General features: G+C 36.1%; 1 protein-coding gene across 1 annotated transcript in view; it reads right to left on the bottom strand.

The window, feature by feature from the left end:
• Positions 1-26,174, bottom strand: part of LOC128027184 (collagen alpha-1(XI) chain-like) — a 96,475-nt gene that overhangs the window by 13,174 nt on the left and 57,127 nt on the right. The window contains exons 29-54 of the mRNA XM_052614517.1: positions 25,601-25,654; positions 25,352-25,459; positions 25,002-25,055; positions 22,460-22,513; positions 22,217-22,261; positions 22,067-22,120; positions 21,932-21,976; positions 21,772-21,825; positions 20,585-20,638; positions 20,065-20,118; positions 19,840-19,947; positions 13,975-14,064; positions 12,802-12,855; positions 9,561-9,668; positions 9,016-9,123; positions 8,363-8,416; positions 7,425-7,478; positions 5,948-6,055; positions 3,962-4,015; positions 3,307-3,360; positions 3,169-3,222; positions 2,467-2,520; positions 1,645-1,752; positions 1,493-1,546; positions 1,016-1,069; positions 872-925 (exon numbers count right to left, since the gene is read on the bottom strand). Of these exons, the coding sequence (XP_052470477.1) occupies positions 872-925; positions 1,016-1,069; positions 1,493-1,546; positions 1,645-1,752; positions 2,467-2,520; positions 3,169-3,222; positions 3,307-3,360; positions 3,962-4,015; positions 5,948-6,055; positions 7,425-7,478; positions 8,363-8,416; positions 9,016-9,123; positions 9,561-9,668; positions 12,802-12,855; positions 13,975-14,064; positions 19,840-19,947; positions 20,065-20,118; positions 20,585-20,638; positions 21,772-21,825; positions 21,932-21,976; positions 22,067-22,120; positions 22,217-22,261; positions 22,460-22,513; positions 25,002-25,055; positions 25,352-25,459; positions 25,601-25,654 (1,746 nt within the window). The remainder of the gene's footprint in view (positions 1-871; positions 926-1,015; positions 1,070-1,492; positions 1,547-1,644; positions 1,753-2,466; positions 2,521-3,168; positions 3,223-3,306; positions 3,361-3,961; positions 4,016-5,947; positions 6,056-7,424; positions 7,479-8,362; positions 8,417-9,015; positions 9,124-9,560; positions 9,669-12,801; positions 12,856-13,974; positions 14,065-19,839; positions 19,948-20,064; positions 20,119-20,584; positions 20,639-21,771; positions 21,826-21,931; positions 21,977-22,066; positions 22,121-22,216; positions 22,262-22,459; positions 22,514-25,001; positions 25,056-25,351; positions 25,460-25,600; positions 25,655-26,174) is intronic.

Raw genomic sequence — 26,174 nt, 5'->3', positions numbered from 1 at the left:
ACTAACACTGCCGTCACAGTGCTGTCATTCAATACACTTCGGCCAGTGTTCTGTAATAGGACTGTCTAAACGTCAGCCTCAGCTCTACTGCTCGTAAGCAATGCAAACGGATGCGAGAAGCCCATTTTTTTCCCACACAGGTTTTACGCTATGCTGAGATTTCACAGGAATGCCTTTCCCAAGCAAAGCCCGCACTTTTTACTCACTTGGGAACAATTTACTGAGGGAAGACCCAGTAAAATCCTAACTGTGCTCTCTTTTTAAAGATTTATTGTTTGTGCAGTTCAGATCCGTTAAAAATAAACATGCCCCATAAAACATGGGCTACTTTTAGTATGAATTTACAGAGGCTCTCATAAACCTATTTGAAAATGTGTGGTATCAGCAGATTTTAGAAGGAACAACAAAGGGGTAATACAAACAAGTACTGTACATTCTTATATTTTCTTAAAGAATGAAAAATGTTATAGATCAACTTTTGATACTTACAATGGGTCTGTTGAAATCTCCTTTTATACTAAGGCTAAGTTGTCGTAATAATCAGCGCTGGGGAGTAGTTAACTACAAGTAGTGATGCTAGTTTAATAAACATTTTCAGTAGCTTGACAGTTGGGATGCTACTTTTAAAATAGTTCAGCATTTTCAGTAGCAAGCAATTTTTTTTTTCTTTTTTTGTGCTTAAAATATGAATAGGATCAGGAAGATTTCAGCACATTTTCTTTTAGAATCATCATTAGTCCATAATATATTGTACCAGTTTCATGGCAAAATATAGATGTATGCGCTATAGTATGCGTTTTCAAAAATGTGTGCATTTCTAGATATAACCAGTCAGCCAACAACGGAATGGTCAGTCCTGAGTTGTACTAACTCTCTTTCCAGGGGCTCCTGGAGGACCAGCTTCGCCAGATGGACCAGGTGGACCCTGTGGTGTAAAAACGGAATGCATAACTCCCAGGTTTCATTATGTTTGAACAAAACGTATGATTTTCAGTGAGAGTCGACCATCACTCACAGGCTGACCGGCTTCTCCATCATCTCCCTTGTCTCCAGGAAGGCCATCCAGTCCCTGTGTGAAACAGGACATTATATCACAACATTGCCCTAATCTTTAATTTCCATTAAAAATCATATTAGAGTTTCCTCACAACAATTGCTTAATATGCTCTTGGACATTAAACCCGGAACTAATGACTATTTTGAGGACATGTTGATTATTAGTCTGATTTTTTTTTTTTTTCACATCTTGCTCAATGCTTTCCTTCAAACAGTGTGCAATGAAGCCTATAACATATGCTAAACAATGTGGGCAAAAAAAAAAAAAAAAAAACTGGACACAAAAAAACTGCATGAGCTTTTCAAATGTTTATATATAAAGTGTTTTGGAAAAGAGTTGCATACATTTTCCCTCACTTCCAGCATTTTAAAATGCATTTGTTCTCCAAAGACAAAGTTATTTTACTTTTGTAAAATGTCTCCATATTTAACTTACAGCAGCTCCAGCCTCACCAGGAGGTCCTGGATCTCCAGGGAAGCCAATAGGACCCTAATTTACAAGAAGAAGAAAAATTCAGTCATCATATAGAATTATATCTGTGTAATAAATAAAGGGTGCTTTCTGGGATGTCACTGATGGAGACCTACTGGGTTTCCTTTAGAACCGTCATCTCCAGGGGGTCCTCTTGCACCAGCGGGTCCTGCAGCTCCAGGAGGGCCAGCTTCTCCTTTCTCTCCAAGCTCACCTTTGGGTCCCTATGGAAGGACATGACAAATATCCTAAAAAATATGTAATTCAAAGGTGATGCTATGCTGTTTTCAAGCCAAAGAGGGAGATTAACTGTAAAAGTGGGCTATAAAGAGATAATAACAGTTACTTATTGCTTAGTTCCTCGGTAACTGAATTTCTGAATTTAATTTAAGGTAGCCACCAGAGTGAAATACAGTTAAAATTTAGAATTTAAGAAAGTAGTATTAAAATGAACTGAAATTCCTATTACTGCAACTAGTATAACATAAGTGTATAGAAGCGTTTTTAAATCTAACTTTGAATATTGCCTTAAACTCCTAATGCAAGCAGAAATCTACTATCGTATTTAGTCTCAAAAAGCACTGAGACCATCTGACAAACAGCAGTATTTAAGATGCTGATATCAGCAGCAGGCAGTGGTTGAAATAATGTCCCTGGGTGAAAACGCATGATGATAACGGCAACCATCTGGAATGCAAGTGACGTTCATCTAAGCATATATGAGCTAGAGGAAAATATTCACATGTTCATTTAATCTAATGCAAAGGACTGTAGCAGCCTTAACACCTTAAAGGTCATCAGCTTTATGTGTTAAAAAAATATTGATGTATGTATGCTCCTTGAATGTCAGTAGATTAGCCTCAATTACATGCAGGTCAGATGTGTCTAGTAAACAGTAAATCAGATTTAACAACTCTTAAACACAAACAAATACTTACTACTGAACCAGGCTCTCCTAGTGGTCCTGGATTACCTGCCTCACCGGTCTCACCCTGAGGGGAAGAGAGGAAGGGAAACAAGTTCAGTTCTGCCTAGTCTTTATTACATGTGACATCTATGCACATTCACCATAATAACTATGCACATTTATGTATATTCATGTTTTTAAAGAGGGCATCGGATGAGCATTTCCACAAGTTGGTATGATTCTAACAGGGTCTTCATGAAATGTCTGCAACATACTTTGTTTAAAATTCCTCAACGGTAAGGTGAAACACCCCCGTTTGTACATGTTTTAAAAACATCTCTGATCACAGCGACCCTTACCGGTCTATGTCTCTTTAAATGATGATAAGCTACTGCTCACCCTGCCCCTCACTTCTGTTTTTTTTTTGTGTGTATTTTTTGGTGTGTTACCATCGCGAAAGCTGCTCGTGTGTGGAGAAAATGGCGGATACCGCACAACTGGTTGAGGGCGGAAATATGCTAATACGGGACAGTCCGTCAACAGTCTTGGGCAGGGCTTGATAATTGAGACTGTTTAGGTTTGTGGGGATTAAAAATAAAAACAGGACTTACTTGATTTTTATCATTGTAGGGTGGCTGTGTCCACACACTGCTTAGACGTGTGCAAACACCATGTAAAAGTTAATTTAGCATCCAATGTCCCCTTTAAAGAGATTCATGCAAGAAATACTCACCTTTTCACCATTTCCACCCATTGTGCCAATACCTCCGGGAGGGCCAGGAGCACCCTGTCAATCAAATACCAATATTGATGATTCAAATCTTTCTGATTCACTAAAGTTTCTATTCAAATATTTCACAGTTAAACTCACATCTGCTCCACTAGGACCCTGAGGACCTCTGGGACCTGGAGGACCAGGTGGACCCTATAAGAAAAACAACAGTTTGTCAAACGATTAAGATAGTCAACTCTGGAAGATTAAATGGATTGAAACGGGCCAAAATCATTATGACCTATTTATGACAAGAATCTGCTAATCTTGAATCACTGGCACTTGCACTAATACTATAAAACGTGTGGTCACATTAGTGAAATTTCAGCAAAATTTCACGGACAAAAAAAGCTGACTGTCCAATGTCAATACTGTAGCAATGCATGAAGCAAATGTTGCCATTTTCAAACCAAGCAGTTTTCTGTTGGTCAGTGTGGTACATTTGTGTGACTTGAACATAAGACAATTCTGCGCAGGAAGCTTTTTCACCCTCACCTGAATGGCAATTGAAATGACTAAATTACATCAGCAAAATTTTAATAAGCAATGGTAAATGTGACTACACCTTAAAACTTAAACTGCACCTTATTTTTATTTATTTTTTTACACTATTGCATTACATATTATAGTACATTATAGTATTTATAGTAAATTCACAAACTTTTGTTGTAATTGTATTTAAATAAAGAAAGTATGCATGTTCAGTACAAAGTTAAGACTAATCATTTTGAACACAAGGAAACTGCAAACTTACCATTGGGCCAACATCTCCATTCTCTCCTTTCTCTCCTGGTGGTCCTGGCAAACCCTAGTAGAAAACCAACTTTACATATAAATCAGGCACTCCAGGTGACATTATCCCTGTTAAGAATTCGCCTATTACAATTTCAAAAATGCAAAAACTTTCAGTTACAACAGAGGATACGTTAATGTTTCCTCTTCCCCCACGAGCAACATGACAATTTAGAATAACAATCAGCCTCACCGTGTTGAATATTAATATTATACATTTGCTGCTCTGAGCCACCGGGTAAACACTATTAATCAAATAACAATTTTTGGTAATTAGGAGTAGAAGGAACCTCATGGCAATTAACGCATTTGCATTTGGGAGCCTGTGAATGTGTCGCACCCGGTGTCACTTTGAAAACATGAAATACAAAGAGAGGCAAAGCTTGGCAAGCAATTCATTTTGCAATTCAACTGAGCTTGACTAAAGAGGTTTGAATAGTATTCAGATCATTATCACCAAACAAAACCAACAGACGTCTCTCCATTGTTCATAGTCAACATCTGTAATTACAAGGCTATTGTGGGTCATTGTACCTGGCAGACGTGCTCTTTTGTATTCACTTACGCATATCGTACCGCTTATTGTTGTGATAAATGTTGTGTTACTATAAAAGGACAGAACTGATATTTTGAAGCCATTTTGAGGGAAACGTTTTCCCAACTGCCAAACAGCTTAAAGGTTATATTTACAGTGGGGTTTAAAAAGATAATGAAAAGTCTCCATTCTAATAAAGTCCAATGACTTCTCATTAGCAAGTTAATAAAAACTTGAGAGAAAACTAATTAAGATGGTTCATTTCTTTGAGTCAGAAATCATTATTGCAGAGGATCAAAGAAATTTACTAACAAGGAGACGCAGAGCACAAACAATTAGCACAGCTGGGATGAATCGCTACTCCTATTAGCTTTGATTAGCAGCCAATTGCTCTGAGTGACTCTGTAATATTGCTGTGTAGAGTAACAGCCTCTGTTTCCATTTGAAAATCACTCCCTCATTATTCCTATAAAGGTGAAAGGTGTATTTTTTATTTATTTTATAATGCAGTCTTAATACGCGGAGATAGCTACAGTACCTATGAAAAATTTGGAGTCTGTACTTTTTTTAGGCTGTTATCTATTAGACTCAAACAAATCACAGTCAAATAAAAATTAAAGTAAAAACAATAATATTGTGAAATATTATCACAGTTTTAATACTCCAGTCTTCAGTCACATGGTCCTTCAGAAATCTTTCTAAAGTGCTGATTTGGTGCTCAAGAAACATCTAGTATTATTATCAATGTTAAAAAAATATACATAGCGGAAAATTTTTCTGGACCCATAATACATTTTTCTTTCTGGATTCTTTGATGGAAAGTTCAAAAGAACAGCTTTAATTTAAAATAGCAATCTTGTGTAAGATTATAACATTACTGTAATGCATCCTTGCTGAATAAAAGTATTAATTTCCTTCACAAATAAATAAATACAATTTTTCTTAATTGGTAGTGTCTGAGTAAACAATTCTTAAGCTGATTTCTCTGATAAGTGTTTTCGCATTTCAATGTTTGCGACAATTGCTCAGCCTGTGGCTTGAACTTCTGAAGTCAGAGTGGGACTCTGTTTGGCTGACCAATGGAAGACAGGTAGTGTTCAAAGAATCCTTTTTAGAAGCAATCATTTATTTTTGCAAATTTTTGCAAATCCAATTGGTGGCGCTAGTGGCACATAAATTACAATTCACCTTAAAAATGTCAAGTAAACTGAAAGTGACTGAATCAGTCAGCCATGTTTGGAGCAACATAATTGAATCCAGATTTTAAAAATGGCTATTGCTCGCTTTGCTCAATTTTCGTGCCTCAAAGTCTTAGATGATATTAAACAGATGAGCTTTTTGTAAATTAAATAATACGCAAGCAGCAGATCCATAATAGATGTGTTTAGATTAGTGTAAAGATGATAAATCTACCTGCAGTCCAACGGGACCTGGGAGACCTGGGAAACCACGGGACCCCTCATCTCCCTTCTGCCCAAACATACCCTGCTGACCTCTGGGTCCGGCCTCTCCGTCACTTCCCTGCAAAAGAAAAAAACAGTCAGATAAACGATAACACATTGACGCTTAACAACTGAAACCGTTACAAACTATGAGCATGATGGTAGAGAAGTACAGTACAGTGCAACAATCTCTTGCTGACCCAGGAATGTCTTTCATACTCTACTGTATGGCGCAGACAAGCATGAAAATGACATCTACCCCCTGAGACATCAAAAGTCAAGCTTGAAAAGATGTGCCATTCAGTGGAATGCCCAGAGGATTTACTGTGCTGTCCTCATTTCTGACGCTGCTTGCTCTACAGGGTCAGTAGAAGGGGGAAGGAGGGGTTCAAATTTATTTGTATCGAAGACTATGACTATGAGTACAAAGTAAAATTACACTACTAATAATCTTAATTTCTTTGCTTTCACGTGTTTTTTTTTTTTTTTTGGTGGGAAACAACAGAGAGACCTAATTCATGTTACAGTATATGGCCATTTTGTGTTTTATGTGGGAAAATAGTCATTTTTTTCTGGAAATCACATCCTTTTTTGATAAAGTGACAATCCTAATAATGCATGCATATACATAAAGACAGTTCTTACAAATATTGCTTATATTTAAGTGACTAAGATCTTTTACAGCATTAACATCATGAAGTCACCTTATAGATTTAACGTCATTTCCAAATTTGTAGTTTCCTATTCAGTAGAAAAGCCTCCAAGAATGTTCTTCACGTAACTGCACAGAATAGGTGTAATTATCAGCTTTTATAGAGCTAATATATCAAGGAAATAGAGATGCCCAGCTGGAAGTGTTGAGCTTGAGTCATAAACTTTAAATATTCAACTGTGTGCCACCTGGCCTTCACTACTTACTCTCACTGCTGCTTTATCAAATCAGCAGGCTGCCTGACAGAGGCAAAACTGAGCAAATGTGAGTAGTTATTCATTTAACAGACACTTTTATCCAAAGCAACTTGTAGTGCAATTTTTGGAGCAGTGTGGACCAGGGTTAATCAATCAGGATTACCCAATGTGAGAGAATTTGACGGAACTGTCTCTTTTAGGCTAGTAGTTACAGTTTTATATTCATTATTAGTTTGATTTATGCCTTGCAAACATAAAATTATTTCAATGCTAATTCATCACCCTTTTTGAGATTCAAACCTACATCCTTTTAACCTTTTAACAGCCCAGATCATTAACCACTAGGTCACAGCACATCTGATAAAAAATAAACACTGAAGTTAGGCTAAGAAAGCTTGAGCAGTGAAGATGCGTTATTTGTGTGAAATCACTGAAGTATAGAAGATGATATGACAACATTTCCAGGATGAATGGGAAATAAAGAGGTGACATTTGGGTTTCATCCTACATGGCTCGAACAGAAGATTGTAAGTACTCACAGCAGGACCTGGAGCTCCGATTACACCCTGAGGGCCTACCGGACCCGAAGGACCCTTCAGCAACAGACAACCAGGACAATGTTAGGGACTGCTATGAAGAAGTTAGAACTCATATGAACATTTAAAGTGCCAAAGATAATAACTGTTTGTGTAAAAATAGGTGTAATAAGTGTAAATGCAGCAAAAAAGGTAAACAAACATTTCTAAATAATAGTATTATGGTTAAATTAATATTATAAAATAGCTAAAATAGTCCTAAGCGCATGTCTCAGATTGTGACTGTTTCTATAGCAACTGCAACTTCTAACCACACAGACTTTACTGATTAGTGATAGGCTCTTTTATTTAGAAGGCGGGGCTTCGTTCGAGAAAGTGACCATATAGAGCGTTGCAATTTTTTCCCATTCAAAACTATACGAGTGACCCGTCTTGGGTATTCTATAGTCTTTGATATTATTTAATGGACTTGAGTTAACACAAACTAACAATGAAGAGCTTATTAACTTATATTATCTTACTATCTTATTAACGTTATCAAAGATTGATAAATACTGTAACAAATGTATTACTCATTATTACTTAACGTTAAAGTCAAAGTTAACTTCATTTTTCATATTTAGCACACTGCATGACAACAGATACAAATAAACAGCTCCTTCAGGAAACAACAGTGATTCATGCAATATACAGTCTTGAGGACTAAAAAACAACAGTAAATATGGAGAATAAATACAATATGTAATACAGTATAGACAAAGTCTTGCAACAGTGGGATTAAACTGATTTGTAAGATAATGCATTCAAAAGTAGGAACTTACTATAAAGTATTCCCAGATACATATATAATAATTCATATTTTGAATGTTTTATTTATAACAAAATATCAAACATATCAATACAGTATTCTGCAGAAATTGTTTGAATACTGTTTAACTCACATGTTCGCCTTTGTCACCCTTGCTTCCCTTTTGACCTGGTTCTCCAACTTCTCCCTGAGGAAAAAAAAAAAAATTATATATATATATATATATATATATATATATATATATATATATATATACAAGGTTTATATATATATAAACCTTGAAGCTCTGTTTACAACTTTTCCCTAGTTGCCTGGTCATCAATAATTTCTCAAGGTCACTTCAGCATCAACAGCCGATACTCCAGAGATTTAATTTTAACAGTAAAACCAAGACCTTGAGATGTTTTTGCAATTAATTGATTACTTGGCCCCTCAAACACCATTGCCACCACAGCCGAAAAGAATAATGTGGCTGGGGACGTGATAAGGATCTAAAAAAGAACTATTCTACATTTAACAGGGCAATAATAGATTCTGGAATACATTAGCCTCAGAGCACGTTTGTTTACTTGGTTTATGAGCATGTGTGCAAAAGTGTGTGTGTACACCTCGATTTCACTGGTTTCAACATTTCACTTTAGTAATGATTTTGTGTCTTGTTTGGTTGCAATGATGGATAAGTCAAAACTCTGTCCACACTGTCACTAATGGTGTGCAGATGTGAGATAGGCATGATGTCTGTGGATTAAAACGCTATTCTGAAGCATTTGGAATAAAATGCTGCACCTTGTCTCCATCCTCTCCAGGTTGACCCTGAGGTCCGGCTGAGCCTGGGAGGCCGACTGGACCTTGGATCCCATCCCGACCAGAAGGTCCAGAAGGTCCTTTTTCACCCTGAACAAAGTTAGGAAATAACATTTTATAAGCATGTCTGAAAGTGCAGATTAAGAAAATGCTAAGACCTCTATGCAGTACATTCTATGATGAATACTTTAATCTTGTTAATACAGGCAGCCTGAGCAAACAAGGCTAATGGAAGATCCACTGCAATTAATTAACAGCATTTAAACACTATGCAGAAGAATATGTTCAGTAATTATTGTAGAACCTTTCAATCAACTAATTGATTTCAGCTTTAACTGTGTGTTGTAATAGTCTGAATTAACTGAATTAAGTTACTGTTTGGATGCTGCATTAAACTGGCTAAGCTATCTGTGTTAGATGTGTTTATTTCCCTCTGTTTTCTACAGCAATCCCTAGACATTAGTGCATCGCTTAATGTATCCATGTATTTTATTTATTTTTTTAATCTCTAAACAATGTGCACTCACCGGAGCACCCTTCTCTCCAGCAGGTCCCGGGGGTCCCTGAGGTCCGTTACGTCCTGTTAGACCAATGGGGCCTCCTGGTCCAGCTGGCCCTCTCTCTCCTGGTGACCCCTGTGACACACATATCACATTTAATCTGACTGGAACACAGCTGGATTCCAGGGGAGATTATTAAACGGATTAGATAATTCAGTTTTAAAAGAAAGCAAGTCTAGGTTTACCGGAGAAAAAAATGATTGCATATAGAAAATTATCAATTTTCTGCAAAATGTCTCGCTAACAAACATCACTGTTTGCAACAACAATTGCTCTTCTGTCGGGTGTGTTGCTTCCAGACTTTTTTTTTTTCGTCAGGGCAATCATGTACAGTCATTTATGACTACTGTACAAAGAGATGTATTATAGAGTCTGCAGTCTGCACAAATCTCCATTTGCATCTTTCAAAGAAAGAATAAAGTGTAAAAAAAATACATATACTTTCAAATAGAAATAATTATTTGATTTTACCCATTTAATACCTGAACAAAAATTCTAAACAAAACTAAAAGCCATTACATTTAAGGTTCCATGACTTTTCCAGGCCAGTTTCAAATGTCACTGATTTTTCCAGGTGCTCCATGTCTGTGGGACCCGTGTTATCCGGTAGCTTGTTTTGGATCTAAAGGACGTGTTCTCATACAGATCCTTTTGCTGAATTGAAAAATACTAAGGCACATTTGTGTATCACATTAAAAACATTTCTTTCTTACAGTTTATCAGCAGGTCTTACTGATGGACAAACATTTATGGGAGAGCGAGCTCTCTCGTTCAAAACCAACACATAGCGCGTCTTTTTCAGAAACAGTCCATTAGAGCATCTATTAGCACTGAAGGAATAGCACTGAAGAGAGCTCTCGGTGCGATGGCTTTATTCACCGTTTACTCGAAGACATTGAGTTGCTGTCACATGCATGCATACACCCACGTAAAAACATGCTAAAACTCTCACACAACCTCATCCGAATGCATTAGCCAGCAGTGTTAATGCTTATAAACAAAGGGAGGGGTTAAGGTCAATGTACACCACACCGCATTCAGGGCAGAACCTTGAATCAACATCATAGAGGCATGGAGGTAAAAACATCTTATTTTGCAAAATGACATCAAGCTATTTCCTGTGAATGTTTTAGACTTACGATCGTTTAACAGGCTTATATGATAACAAATGACAATTTGCAGTATCAATCAATATAATGGATTGTTTTTGTACATCTAAAATAACTGAAATGACAGTGACCTTGAAGTCACACACACAAGTTACAAATGGCTGTAACTAGCTCTTAAAAAAATGGATATCTTTATTTAAAAAAAATAAAATAAAAATCACTCACTTCTCATCTGATATACCACCTCACAAACACACACAGACACACTTCTCAGAAAACACACTGTTCAAACTGACTCAATTCTTTATTAGAAACTTCTCAGAAGAGCTGTACTCCGCTGCCGGTGACTCAATTCAGGCACCTGCGGGAGGTCTATTTAGGCAAAGATAAGATGGCTGATTGGCGTGGGTGGGCCACTGACTCAAAATCCTCAAAATTCTGATTTCAGAGATTTTTCTTGCCGGGCTGTAAAGATGCTTTTTATACAAGAGAGACAATGAATCCCTACACCAATCTTCCTCAAGCTGAAAGGGGCTTCACATAGCGCACAGCTGAAGCTTTGATGGTTTTAAGCTTTACTGCTGTGCCTTCACTGCATTACGAGAAAAGAAAGACAGCAGTTACTTTGATGGGAGGATGTTATTTGTATGCAGAATGGGGTCTCTATTTTATTCTACATTCTATATGATCATAGGGTTGTCATCATACCAACATTTCAAGAGTCAAGGACAGTGAAACAGCATGATTTAGATACAACTTTAAATACCACTTAATTTAACTATTAAACATGCTTCTTTAATTCCATAATAAAATAGTGTTACATAAATGTTCAAGAAAAATGTTAATCTAAAATATTAGTGAATAATACTTTAACACTAATATCTCTCCCTCTCCCTCTCTCTCTCTCTCTCTCTCTCTCTCTGTGATTGTGTATCTTTATGAACATACTACCTGTCAAAAGGAGTTTCTTATGCTCATCAAGGCTGCATTTATTTGATAAAAAATACAGGAAAAAATATATATTGTGAAATATTATTATGATGTAAAATAACCTTTTTCTATTTTAATATACACTTAAATCTTAACTTAAGAATTAAGAATTTTCTGAATCACAACCCCAGTCTTCAGGTCTTCAGTGTCAGTATATTCTATATATATATACAAAAATAAGTTATTATATAGCAAAGTATAACATTAAAAAGTGTAAATATATATATATATTTCTAAATAATTCTAAAGTAACACTGTCCATCGGTGACACGCTCAGGTCCCTGAGCCCATCGACTATTAACAGAGATTCCATAGAGTGCCGTGACTTTACTGGGGGGTAATTGAGAATGAATGAGGGAAACTCATGAGAAAGGAGGCAATGCCTCCATCGCGATGTGATTGCATATGACTGGCTATGTTCGGCTGTGATTGGTTCATGTGATAAATCCCGCCTCCTGTATTTGTGCAAGTTCCACGTTCGCGAATCAGTCTGAATGAACAATATAATGTCATTAATGGGAAGACTAAAAGTAAGTAAACAACTCACACACTTAGATATAACCCCTTTGTTACATCAAAATAAGATAAATAATGATAAATAATTTTTCTCTTTCCTTTTCAATATTTTGATTAGAGGCATAATACACAGGTCCAGTAATCTGACACTAATCATGTAATGTAAATGTTTCATTAATATCCCGCCAAGTCAGGCACTTTGCCCGAAGTTCATTTGATTGCTCTAGTACTTAGCAGCATTATCATGAGTGCACTTCAAAAACCACACAAGCACATACTGTATCAAAATTGCAGTACTTTTGATGACAACAGGTCTGAATCTCCCAGCATATTTCGCGTATGATTCAAATGCAATTATTGACGTGGTGATGGACTTACTGATTAGGCCTGACTCATTCAGCATGATCAGACTGCGTGGGATCAGATCACACATCAAACTGGGCTCTCAGTGCCAAAATTACTGGTCATTAAATTCACCACCTGCTCGAAGCGCCCGGTCCAGAATTTGCCTTATGTCACTTCACTAATAGAGGCAAAGCTTTCAGATTGATCGTTTGCAGTGACAGAGTTTCCAGGGTAACACAGTTACTTACAATAGGGCCGGGTGGACCCTGTGGACCCTCGCCTCCCTTCAGACCAGATGAACCCTGTGTGAGAAGGAGAGAGAATGGTTTAATTCTCTAATGGGAGCTGTGCTTCAGAATCTGTCAAAGTGGCATCTGAAACTCAGAAACTGAATCCACTGCTTGAATGTGTTTGTGCCAGTATCTGGCAGCTGTTTGTACTATATGTCTCCTGGAAATACAGCCCAGGGTGTTTATAAAATTGGCAATCTCTCAATTTCCTACATAAGAATCAAGTGCTGGCAATGCATTGTCATATGACGCCAAGGACACATCACTCTCCTGCCATCAAGTCATAATCTGAGTCATGAAAAACATACGAGCCATCTTAAAGTAAACATCAAAACAGCAAGTGACGGCATAATTCACTGTTGTTTATTGAAATCATATTAGCTTTTGTATTACAAATGTGACTTTCAGCAACAACTGATTCGTGAAAGATATAACTAGTGGAGACTGAAATTCATCAAGATGTCATATAACTAAAAACAAAACAATTTTTGATTATATTCAGTCCCACAGTTTAAATACTCTTAATGAAGAAAAACTAGTAAAGACATTTCCAAGTCCCTGTGCTTTATGCCAAGCCATTTGTTATGTTCAAAGTAATTTACAAGCCCACAGAGTTCCACATCAGAGGGACAATACATGTTACACTGTATCTTTGAAACATACTAAAAGTCAGTCATTTTATGAGATAGTAAAAAAAAAAAAAAAAATGGGGGGGGGGGGGGGAGTTTGTAATGTGTCATTTGAGTACCTCATGCATTTTTGGTGTCCCTGAAACAGCTGTGAGACTAAAATCTGACTAAAAATTTTATTATTTTTCTAAAATGTACCTTCGACAAGATATTATGTTGGTACACACAAGTTTCTTTCCAATAAATCATCGGCTTTTGTGCATTAAAACACAATTTGAATTCAAAATTGTCTATTTATATATTACTGGTTGTATTGTGTTTCTCTGCAGTGTTAAAGACGAATTTCAAAAGCTTACTGAATGCCTTAATTCATGTTAAATATATCAGTTAATCTCCATGAGCTTCAGTCTTATAGTTAGGAATGTATCCTCATGAACAGCAGACGGTTAACCATCCAATGGCCGTTTGGTGGAGCACATGATGTTTACTCATTTGTTCTTACCGCTGCGCCAGGAATCCCTCTTTGGCCTGGGAACCCTTTCAGTCCAGCAGGGCCAGGTTTTCCAGAAACCCCATGAGGACCTGGATCACCCTTCAAAGAGAGAGATGATCAGAATCAGAAAGAGCATTATTGCCATGTATGCTTGCATACACAATGAATTGTTTTTAGACAACAACACCACACAGATGAAAAAACACATATGTAATTATAAATAGACAAACACATTAAAAAAAAAAATCGAAAAATATGAAAAAGTTGTATGAACAGTGGTGCTATGATAGTGGAATAGAATAGAGTGAGATCCAGGTTTGTACTAGGATGGCGGTGTTAACAAATAAATATAAGGATCAGACATGTGCCGGTATTTGGTAATGTGATATATCACGTTAGTGAATATGCATGGTATTGTTATCATAGGCACTTCTAAATACTGTGAATAACTATATATTACAAATTATTCCGATTTTAGAATGCATTTTAAGAATACTATTCCCATCAGCTGGTCAAAATGCCGCTGTATGTGGCTTGAAAGAACATGAGGCTCTGATGTAAACAAGCAAACATGAGAAGCACATGGGGGAACACATGAGAAATGCGCTGAATGAAAGCACATTCACTCTCTGACAGAAGATGGCGCTAAACTGCAGAAAATGCAGCCCTTACCCTGGAAACCCCATAAATAAATCAGCTGCACTACTTTCTAAACATATTTAATTAATTTTAATCAGCCATTCAGATTTGTGTATTTGCTGTGTTCATCACACCGCCATATACTTAAATATTTAAACTAAATATGCTATTTATTTTCAAACATTTTAACCTGGACTACAACATGCCCTAGATATTATCTGTAAGTGTTTTGATTCTTTATTGTTAATTCACACTTTACATTAGGGCTTCATTAGTTAACATTAGTTCATTTATTAGTTAACATAAACTGCCATTGAAAAATACTCCTGAACATTCATTAATCTTAGGTATTCCAATATTTAATAACATGTTGTTAAAATCGAAAGTTGCAACAATGTTATTTAATGAGCTAACAGGAACGAAGACTTGTATTTTTTAACAAAGATAAATAACTTCTGTAGCAAATGTAGCTATTGCTCATTGTGAATATTAATGGTTAACTAATGAGGTCTTATTGTAAAGTGGTACCTATTAGTCTTTAAAGTTCTTCTGCACTTTAATCTGTCTAAAATTTTAAACTTTATATTTATTTCTGTATTGCTTTATTGTATTTAAATGTTCAGTTATTTTTGTTATAAGAAAAAGGTTGTACCTGTTATACTGTATTATGACCACTTTTTTAAACTAAATTTTTAAAACTAAATTAAACTAAATTTTAAACTAAACTTCAATACCGTATACCGTGATAAAAGCATTAGCAATTAATCACAACACAGAAATTTGATAACACATATCTCTAACAAGGATATTGCAAATTTTTATTGCATAAATGGGGAACATTTAACTGTTCATGAGGTAGATTGCCTGGGGGAAGAAACTGTTCTTTTGCCTATCTGTCAGAAAGCTGGTGATCCACTGACAGATAGAGCTAGGAACAGAGAGCTGGGTCAGTTTGGTCTGGAGGGTTGTTGGGATGATGGTGTTGAAAGCCAAACTAAAGACCACAAACAGGATCCTCACAAAAGTCCCTGTTTTGTCCAGATGTTGCAGGATGAAGTGCAGTCCCGTGTTTACTGCATCATCCACTGACCTGTTTGCTCAGTAAGCAAACTACAGGGGGTCCAGTGAGGGTCCAGTGAGGTCTTTCATATAAGCCAGAACCAGTTTTTCAAACGACTTTATGACGACAGACGGTAGAGCCACAGGTCTGTAGTCGTTAAGTCCTGTTATCTTGGGTTTCTTTGGAATGGGGGTGGGGACAGACTTCACACAACTCCAGTGATCTGTTGAAGATTTGCGAAAAGATGGAGGTTTTCAAACAGGCTGTTGTAACAGCTGCTGGGCCTGGAGCCTTTCTTCTTTCGTTCTTCCTGAAGACCTGGCGTACATCATCCTCACTGATCTGAAGTGCAGGAGGTGAGGAGAAGGAGATTGCAGGAGGTGTTAAATAGGTTGTAGAGAGATGGTCAGAACGGGTGTGGGGGGTTTCAAATCTACAATAAAACTAATTCAGATAGTTAGCGAGTTGTTCATTCGCCTCAGTGCAGGAGGAGGGTATCTTGTAGTTTGTGATGGCTCTCAGACCTTTCCACACTGAAGTTGAGTCATTGGAAGTGAATTGATCTTTCAACTTTTTAGCACAGGTCCTTTTAGCCACTCTAATCTCTTTATTAAGTGGGTTCCTGGTCTGATTGTACAAGACTCTGTCTCCATTTCTGTATGCATCCTCTTTGGACTGAGTTTTGCTGTAAACCATGATGTATCACTGTTAAAAGTTTTCTGGTAGGAATGCATATATCCTTACAGAAACTAGTAATGGATGTTACAGTCTCATTGAGTTCATCCAGATTGGTGGTAGCAACTTCAAAAACACTCCATTCAGTGAGGTCGAAACAGTCTTCTAAAGCCCACTCTATTTCATTGGTCCATCTCCTCACAGTCTTTAATACAGGTTTAGCAGATTTAAGTTTTTGCCTGTAGATTGGTATAAGATGAACCAGGCAGTGATCAGAAAGCCCCAAAACTGCTTGTTGAACAGAGTGATATGCATCTTTTATTGCTGTGTAACAGTGATCTAGTATTATACTGTCTATGGTGGGACATGTAACATGCTGTCTGTATTTTGGCAGTTCACAGGGGATATTGGCTTTAAAGTTCCCAAGAATTATTAAAACAGAGTCTGTGTGTTGTTGTTCTGTCTCTGGGATCTGATCAGCGATTTTCTGTAAAGCTGAGCCCATGTGTATGGAAGCATATGGGTAGCATTATTCAATTTGGGATGTAATATGCAAAATGACAATGCAATATGTAAAATGGCAATGCATTTCTGTATTTACATTTACATTTTCCAATACATTTGTGCAACGTTTGGTGCAAAATGAAAATGAAAATTAAATTACATAATTTTCATTTGCCATTTACTACACCAGTTTTAAAATGTAAAATGAATATTAATTTTAACGCTTTATAAGTTGCAAAATTAAAATGAAAATGTATTACAGAAATGATTAGATATGTCTAACATGTTAAAGCAAAAACTGTGGCAAAATGATCATTTAAATGCTATTTTTCTTAATTGCATTAACACTCACAGTCAAGACACTTGCGATTGCATTTTCATTCAATGACCCGCAATGAATGTAGCAAAACTCAATGTGCACATTGAAAATGCATTCCGAGCCGATCACGTGTCCCCGCCCTCGCGCCACGTCAATCATTGTGTGAACAAGGCGGGGCTTACAGAAGGTCAGAGACTCAAGTCTCAAGAAGAGGATTCAATCAAGTGAGACAACATGGACAAGACAGTTGGTCCGTGTATGTTTTGATCATTTCGGTTTATGGCTTCAATATTTCATTCGGACTTGTGGGCGGAGCTGAAACGCTGCTTTCATCTGATTGGTCGAATCGGATCGGTTTTCATCTGACAGCCTTCAGCTCGGTCTTGTCATTCTTTCAGGCAAATTAAGAGTCAGTGCGAGTGAAGCACTGAAATGTCTGAAACTACGCTCACTGTTAATTAGCATAATATTTGAATCAGATGTAGCTGGGCACATAATTCGTGCTGCTGAGACCTGCAAATTATTTCTAGGTTGTAGTATTGTATGAATATTGTCCCACTGATAAATACAGTGCAAATAGTTCTGTCCCTTTGGATAACAGTGAAGTGGAAATTAAAATCAATAATAGACTGAACAGTTCCATGTCTGTAACATTTACCACTCTCATCTTTTAAGTCATAAGGCACTAGGTATGTGTGTGTGTGTGTGTGTGTGTGTGTGACATTAATAAATAATTGTAAAAATGAATATAGTTACATTTCTAAATAAAAATAGTAAAATTAGCTCTATGCTGCTCAGTGCTCCTGTAGCCTACCCCAGAGCGCCCTCTCGCGGCTGTAGACGGTAATGTTTTCTCTTGGTCTTGAATAAATGTGACATATAGTCCAGTGCGACTTATATATGTTTTTTTCCTCGTCATGACGTATTTTTGGACTGATGCAACTTATACCGAAAAATACAGTTAACATTATTATTATTATTTATTATGAGAGTAATTGACACAGACTAGAACTTTAATGTTTCACCCAATTCAGCTCATATCTTTAGACTCGTCCGACTCGTGTTGCTTGTATAACTGGCCAGACTTACCTTCCCAAAAAATCCTATTTAATTTTATTTCATAAATTTAACTATATTTATTTCCACTTTACTGTTATCCAAAGGGACAGAACTATTTGCACTGTTTTTGTCAGTGGGACAATATTCATACAATACTACAACCTAGAAATAATTTGCAGGTCACAGCAGCACGAATTATGTGCCCAGCTACATCTGATTCAAATATTATGCTAATTAACAGTGAGTGTAGTTTCAGACATTTCAGCTGAAGGCTGTCAGATGAAAACTGATCCGATTCGACCAATCAGATGAAAGCAGCGTTTCAGCTCCGCCCACAAGTCCGAATGAAATATTGAAGCCATAAACCGAAATGATCAAAACATACACGGACCAACTGTCTTGTCCATGTTGTCTCACTTGATTGAATCCTCTTCTTGAGACTTGAGTCTCTGACCTTCTGTAAGCCCCGCCTTGTTCACACAATGATTGACGTGGCGCGAGGGCGGGGACACGTGATCGGCTCGGAATGCATTTTCAATGTGCACATTGAGTTTTGCTACATTCATTGCGGGTCATTGAATGAAAATGCAGTCGCAAGTGTCTTGACTGTGAGTGTTAATGCAATTAAGAAAAATAGCATTTAAATGATCATTTTGCCACAGTTTTTGCTTTAACATGTTAGACATATCTAATCATTTCTGTGATACATTTTCATTTTAATTTTGCAACTTATAAAGCGTTAAAATTAATATTAATTTTACATTTTAAAACTGGTGTAGGAAATGGCAAATGAAAATTATGTAATTTAATTTTCATTTTCATTTTGCACCAAACGTTGCACAAATGTATTGGAAAATGTAAATGTAAATACAGAAATGCATTGCCATTTTACATATTGCATTGTCATTTTGCATATTACATCCCAAATTGAATAATGCTACCCATATGCTTCCATACATGTGCACTTGCCGAGGAATGTAAACAATCACAATGAACGAGTGAAACTGCCGCCGCAAATAAAACGGCTTGGAGTTAATGAAGAGCACTTCTAGATCAGGACAGCGCATCTTCTTTAACACTGTACACCTGTACATCTTCTTTTATCTGTACACCACCTTTCATTGATGTAAAAGCATTTCCCGCTGTTGTGCAATTTCCCTTTTGATTCTGCCAGATGGATGCTAGGCAATGGTGCTCGAAATCCACGCTTCCTGAGCTTGACGAGCGCACCGGCTCGCTTCCCCCGTCTGTGCCTCCTGAAGCATTTCATCAGCGCTGCTCTGCTGACAACAATGTTCAGCAAAACATCTGAATAATTGAAAACCGGTAGGAGACTTTGTGGTCTGTTCTACCAAATGTTCTGCAGTTCATCCCTGGTGTAACTGATTGACTATGAAAAACCAACAAAAACACTAAAACAACTGAAGAGCGAAGCACCTCGGCTGCCATGTGCGCCGCTATCAGTCAAGCTAATGGTGGTTTTCAATCTTAAAACCACCAATCTCCACAGCTGCTATTAGTAGGCCTACACATTGTGAAATTGGATGGAACATTATGCAAATTCTTCCCAGTTATTACCCTTGAGTGATCTGAAGTGAACATGTTTAGCAAACCGTACCTTTCCACCTTCTTTGCCAGCAGCTCCGGGAAGGCCTTGCTCTCCAGGGGGCCCTGGTGATCCAGGATGTCCTCTCTCTCCAACAGGTCCAGTTTCTCCAGTAGAGCCCTTTCAAATTCAATTAGGTTCTTGATTTAACTTTTGAGTAACTGTAGGAGATGTTTTATAAGTGCAACATTTTTATTTGTACTTTTTACTCATATTACAGTAACTCCTATTGCTCACCTGTGGGCCAACAACACCTCCAGGTCCAGGAGGTCCAGTCTTTCCTTGGAAACCCTGTTTGAGAATAAGCAAGATATTGTGAGACATTAAATGGAATTTTTTGCTTTTATCACATTCCTGGACACAAACGTAGAGAGAAAAAAAACCTGACATACTGGAAACTTTATGTAAATATCACTAAACAATACTTATCCAGTCTCTGAAATGTCAGTGGCATTTGTCTTTTTTTTTCTCATCCACTTATTTCCTTAAATCAGTACAAGTCAAGTGCAATGTTTTCATCTTGAAAAAAAAAAATAAATAAAGAAGAGCCTTTTAAGATAAAATGAGTTTCTCCTTTTAACACTCCATCTGTCGGATGCTCTTGATTAGAAACAGAAAGATAGACCTGCCAAGAGCAGTGTAGCGCAATGACATTGTCATCAGCTAAAGGTAATACACCATACAAACACGGTCCACAACAATTATTCCTCCTTATTTAAGAGTCAGAAAACACTTATGAAGATAAAACAATGCTCACAGTCTCTCCTCGCTGTCCAGGGTGACCAGGCAATCCATCCTTTCCAGGAGGACCCTGAGGGAATAACAAAATTAATAATGATTAAATCACATTTATGTAATTATTATATATTAAGACTTATAGAGTAGCTATCATTGCTTCAGGTTTTGTAAGTTAATGGTTAAAGTTAGATCCATTATTTGAACTACAGTGTAGTCTGTCTAATGTATGGATAGCCACATAAGAAAAAAAACAATAATGCTTTGGCATATCAAATTAATGACATAAAAAGTAGAAATTATTAGATAAAAGTCATAATTGTGACATAAAAATGCCCAAAATATGATTACATTTTTATTTCATAATTTTGAATGTTTCCAATTAAGATGAATAAGTAGGTCATGATTATGACAAGGCATACTTAGTATATCCTAATTATGACATAAAACTTGAAATTTTGACATTAAAATGTCAAAATTATAATTTCAACCTTTTATCATTATTTTGAATTGTTTGTCAATTAAGTTTAATAATTTAGTAAGAAGAGTAAAAGGAAAAATTAAGTAAAAATAAACTGAGTCAAAAAGTAGAATTTATGAAACATTTAAAGTTATTATAATTTAAAACTTTTAACATGAATAATTGTGAATTTGTTTGTTTTACTTTTTAACCCTAATAAATGACTTTCTTATGTGGTGGAAATTCTAAAGTGAGTCAAAGAAGGAAGCAATCATCAGCCTTTGAAGACACCTGGTCCCCATTTTTGACATTTCTTAAAACATTTCTTAATACCACAAAAAAATAATTACAAGCCAAATGTACATTACCATATATATACCTCACTACTTTCTTTATGTAAGTTTATATATTCTTTCTTTTGACTTTTGCCCTTGCAGCTATCACTTCATACATACACACAGGCATACAGTATCCACACCTATGCATAACATGTTTCCATATTTTTTCTAGCATCCACTAGTGCTGTTTTTTATTTTTTTTATATATTGTTACAGTAGATTAATGGAATTAGTTAATGCATTTTCATTGTACTGCTTTGTTATGTTATGTTATGTTAAAAACGTAATTAAAATAAAATAAAAATAAAAAGAAAAGAAAATAATAAAGTGAGTCAAAGAGTTTAATATATTCTATCCACAGCACTAAAAAAATCAAAACCATTTGAAATTGCTAAAAAAATTATCACATACAGGTGGTCCTTTAGGGCCTTGTAATCCAACAGGGCCCTGAGGTCCTTGGAGTCCCTAAAACAACAAAGTACCACGTAAGGGAAATGTAATGGAAAATTATTTGGCCTGAAAAGGCTGACACAGACAACTGAATGGGAGAAATAATTCAACCATCACTCACTCTCTCTCCTGGGCCACCAGCTGGTCCATCATTCCCAGCTGTTCCCTAAAAAATTTAATACAGTCAAAGGTGCCTGTTACAAGCAAGCATTCACAAATACCACTAAATAATTAAGTTAGGACTGATGATCCTGACCTTTAGTCCAGGTTTTCCTGTTGGACCTCTGGCACCTCTTCCACCACGGGCACCCTGAGAACAAAAGTTATTAGCAACTAGCTTTGTGTATCATTAGCATATGTAGAGAAAAGTATTCCTTTCTTCTTTACAGATAGAAAATTGGCATACCGTTGGTCCTCTTTGTCCCCGTGGACCCGCTTTACCAGCAATACCCTAAAAAACAAGCAAAACATATATGAAATGACAATAACTGAGTTCAGTACCAGATATATAATTACACTGTAATCAGTATAGAATAACTGTAATCAGTACCAGAGAGGTATTATATTAAAAAAAAATGTCTCCCTTTAGTCTGTAGCTTGTTAAAAGAAATCTAATCTTTTAGTGAAATCAAAGGGTCCTTGTACGTACCCTTGCTCCCTTCTCACCATTGGCTCCAGCGAAACCAGGGAAACCAGATGAGCCCTGCAGATGGAGACAGATTGAGACTGACAAACACTAACTTCACTGCAAAAGTATCCAATATTCATCCACACCATCAAAAAAAACGTTGGTTTTTGAGCAGAAGTGAAGCTGTGATGACAGAGAGTGAGTGTCCTTGAAGAATAATTCAACAACATTAGAGCTAATGCTAATGTTATGTGGGTGATACTCAGAGGGCGAGCTTTTGGAGTTGATAAACATGAGCGGTGTGCGCTTGTTAGCACAAGAACAGGAGATGAAATTGAAGGTCAAATTATTTTGGCAGGCATAGAAGGGGAAGCGGCCTGTGCACAATGGATACGCATCAGTAATTTACTCCACGGGACGGTCGCCTGCACAGGATAATGGAACAAATCAAACAGACAACTGCAAACACATACACACACGCGCACACAAACACGCACACACACACACACACGTTTGTTTTTGTGAAAAGTGGGGACATTCCATAGGCGTAAAGGTTTTTATACTGTACAAACTGTATATTCTATCGCCCTACACCAACCGTACACCTAACCCTAACTCTCACAGGAAACTGTGCATTTTTTCTTTCTCAAAAAAAAAAAAAAAGACTCATTGTGTATGATTTAGAAGCGTTTGAAAAATGGGGACATGGGTTATGTCCTCATAAGTCACCCTCTCCTTGTAATACCTGTGTCATACCCATGTCATTACACAGAGTTGTGTCCTGATATGTCACAAAAACAAGAGCACCTACACACACACACAGCGCTTGGAGAAGTTTAATGCTTCATCAAAACACTAACATCAACCCATTAACATGTTATGCTCATGTTGAATGCACGATAAGCCAGCTATTAATACTTTTATGTTATGCACTATAACCAATACATGGCAGAAACTCTTTGTCTAAATAAATTAAGGAAAAAAAAATGTATACACACAAAATTATAAAAAAAGCTAAAAAAGTAACAAAGTGAAAAACGTTTTGGTGTTCAACCGTTCATCAGTACCTTAATAAATATATAATGTTTATTACCATGCACGTTACTAGCATACTGATTGTTTATTAGGACATATAAAGCACATAATAATGTCTTATGCTGCATGAACATATTTTAGATCTCTTAATCCACCACACATACATAAACTTAACAACTAAATATTAATAAGCAGCAAATTAGAAGTTTACTGAGGAAAACTCAATTAATAGCGAACATATGTTCCCTTATTTTTAAGTGTTACCAAAAAAAAAAAAAAAAACACAGTACCCATCATTTAGCAAAATGATACTGGTATATTGCACATCTGTGCGTGATGTATGAGCAATCAAACAAATCACTGGAACGCAAACAAACTTGACTTGAAACAAACAAACAAAACAAGAAGAGACAAAGAAAAAGAAAAAAAAAATATTCCCACAACACCCTTTCGTTCCACTTTCAGACACTCCTCAAATAATTTGAACAGAACCCTGATCAGGCCAAACACCAACTGGAAACCCAGAGCTGAAATAGCTGACAAAGCAGATTGTACTTCAATGTCGCTTTGCACCACTTACTATTCAAACCAAGTAGGATCCATTTCACAAATAAAAAAATAAAACAATCCCCCGAAAATAAAAGAAATCCAGAGAATTCAAGCTATTTGAGTGGACCAGCCTGTACACTGAATCAAATGATCATTTTGAAAGAATAAGCTGACAAACACCACAAACTGTGTCTGCATATATTGAGCTGCTCACAGGCCTGCACTTTATTGCATGCTGGGTGGCTAAGAGATTAAGCAGTCAGCGTCATGGAGAATGAGTTTATCCTATTAACTCTGTTAGCACAGGCTATCAGAAAACAGCAGGCCTTGTGTGTCAAAAGCAGCAAAATCTAAATAAATTAATACTGACTGTGGCACTGTTTATTAGACATGATAATATGTAATTGTAACAGAGTTAATAACCTTAATGATGCTTAAAAAAAAAAATATGTATATATATATATATATATATATATATATGAAGAGTTCAGATGCAAAAACCTCTAAATGCCATCTGAAATTTTCATCTAAAATTAGGAATTTTTTCAGGCTCCTATATTTATGTCCAGTTATTTCACTTTAATAGCCCGGAAAAGGACCTGCACATTGCCATTAAAGTAAAATGACTCAACCTAAGCATAGGAGCTTATTAAAAATTCAAATTTTAGATGAAAATTTCAGATGGCACTTAGAGGTTTTTGCATCTGAACTCTTCATATATATATATATATATATATATATATATATATATATATATATATATATATATATATACATATATATATATACATATATATATATATATATATATATATACACATATATATATATATATATATATATATATATACATATATATATATATATATATATATATATACATATATATATATATATATATATATACATATATATATATATATTTATGTAACTTTTAAAATAATGATAAAGTTGCAACAGGAAACCAGGCAGTACTTACCTTAGGACCTTGTCTTCCTGGATAGCCAGGCAAACCTGGAACACCAAGTTTTCCCTAAAAAAAAAAATAAAAAAAAGAGAGAGAGAAAAAAACCAACAACAACATTTTTATTTTGAGTTTTTTAAACAATCATTATATACAATAAAAATAAGGCATTTCACCACCCTGCACAAACTGCAAAATCCTATACGAGATGTAAAAGATTATTTGGCTTTTAAAACTGGCATTCAAAATCAATTCATGATTATGAGTTCAGGGTCATTTTAAGTTTTATTTCACATATATATTAATAATCCATTTTCAGTACATTTTGAGTAATTATTATTTAGCATAATAAGTGTTAAACTGACCTTCTCTCCTGCCATGCCCAAAGAACCAGCCTCTCCAGTGGGACCTGCTTTACCTTTCGGCCCCTCCGGTCCGTCTTCTCCTCTGGGGCCCAGCACACCAACCTCTCCCTGAACACCAGCAACAATGCACAAACATTATATTAGACTTACAACAACTAAAATGCTTAAAACTTACCTCAAGTAAGTGATAAATAAGTGATTATAAGTGTTGATTGAAATTAAATGTAACTGCAAGTCTTTGTGACTCACCTTGTCACCCTTGAGGCCCATGTCACCCTTAAACCCAGGAAAACCATCTTCTCCCTGAAAAAAAAAAGAAAGAAAAGAAAAAAACTAAATCATTTATTTGGGAAAATTTTAAACTTACGTAGGTTTAAATAAATACCAAAAATATATTAATAATATTGAATGAATGACACGACACAACATTACATACACATTACATTACATAACATTGATCAAATTCAGAGCATACAAATACATTTAAATACAAACATTTTTTAACAATACAAACTTTTAAGCATCTATTTTTTTTTAACTTCTAATTTCAAATACTCCATAAAAACATAATTGCTAAATGCTGGCATCTTGTGGCCATAGAGAAAACTGCTGGTTCAAGAGACACTTTGTGGCCAGTACAGAGGGTATAGTCTGAAACAGATTGATCCACAATATTGTATATATACAAAACAATAATTAGAACAGATTACAATTCTGCTCTATTTTTTTCTGCTTATAAATCTTTAGTAGCGTCCAGTTGTATGTGATTTTGTATTATACCACACACTCATAACACCTGAGTGAAGCTTTTTTCGGTGCAAAT

Source organism: Carassius gibelio, chromosome A2 (assembly GCF_023724105.1).
Source record: "Carassius gibelio isolate Cgi1373 ecotype wild population from Czech Republic chromosome A2, carGib1.2-hapl.c, whole genome shotgun sequence".
NCBI classification, from domain to species: Eukaryota; Metazoa; Chordata; class Actinopteri; order Cypriniformes; family Cyprinidae; genus Carassius; species Carassius gibelio.
Note: the sequence above shows the minus strand (reverse complement) of the source record. Positions and strands in the feature narration are given on the sequence as shown.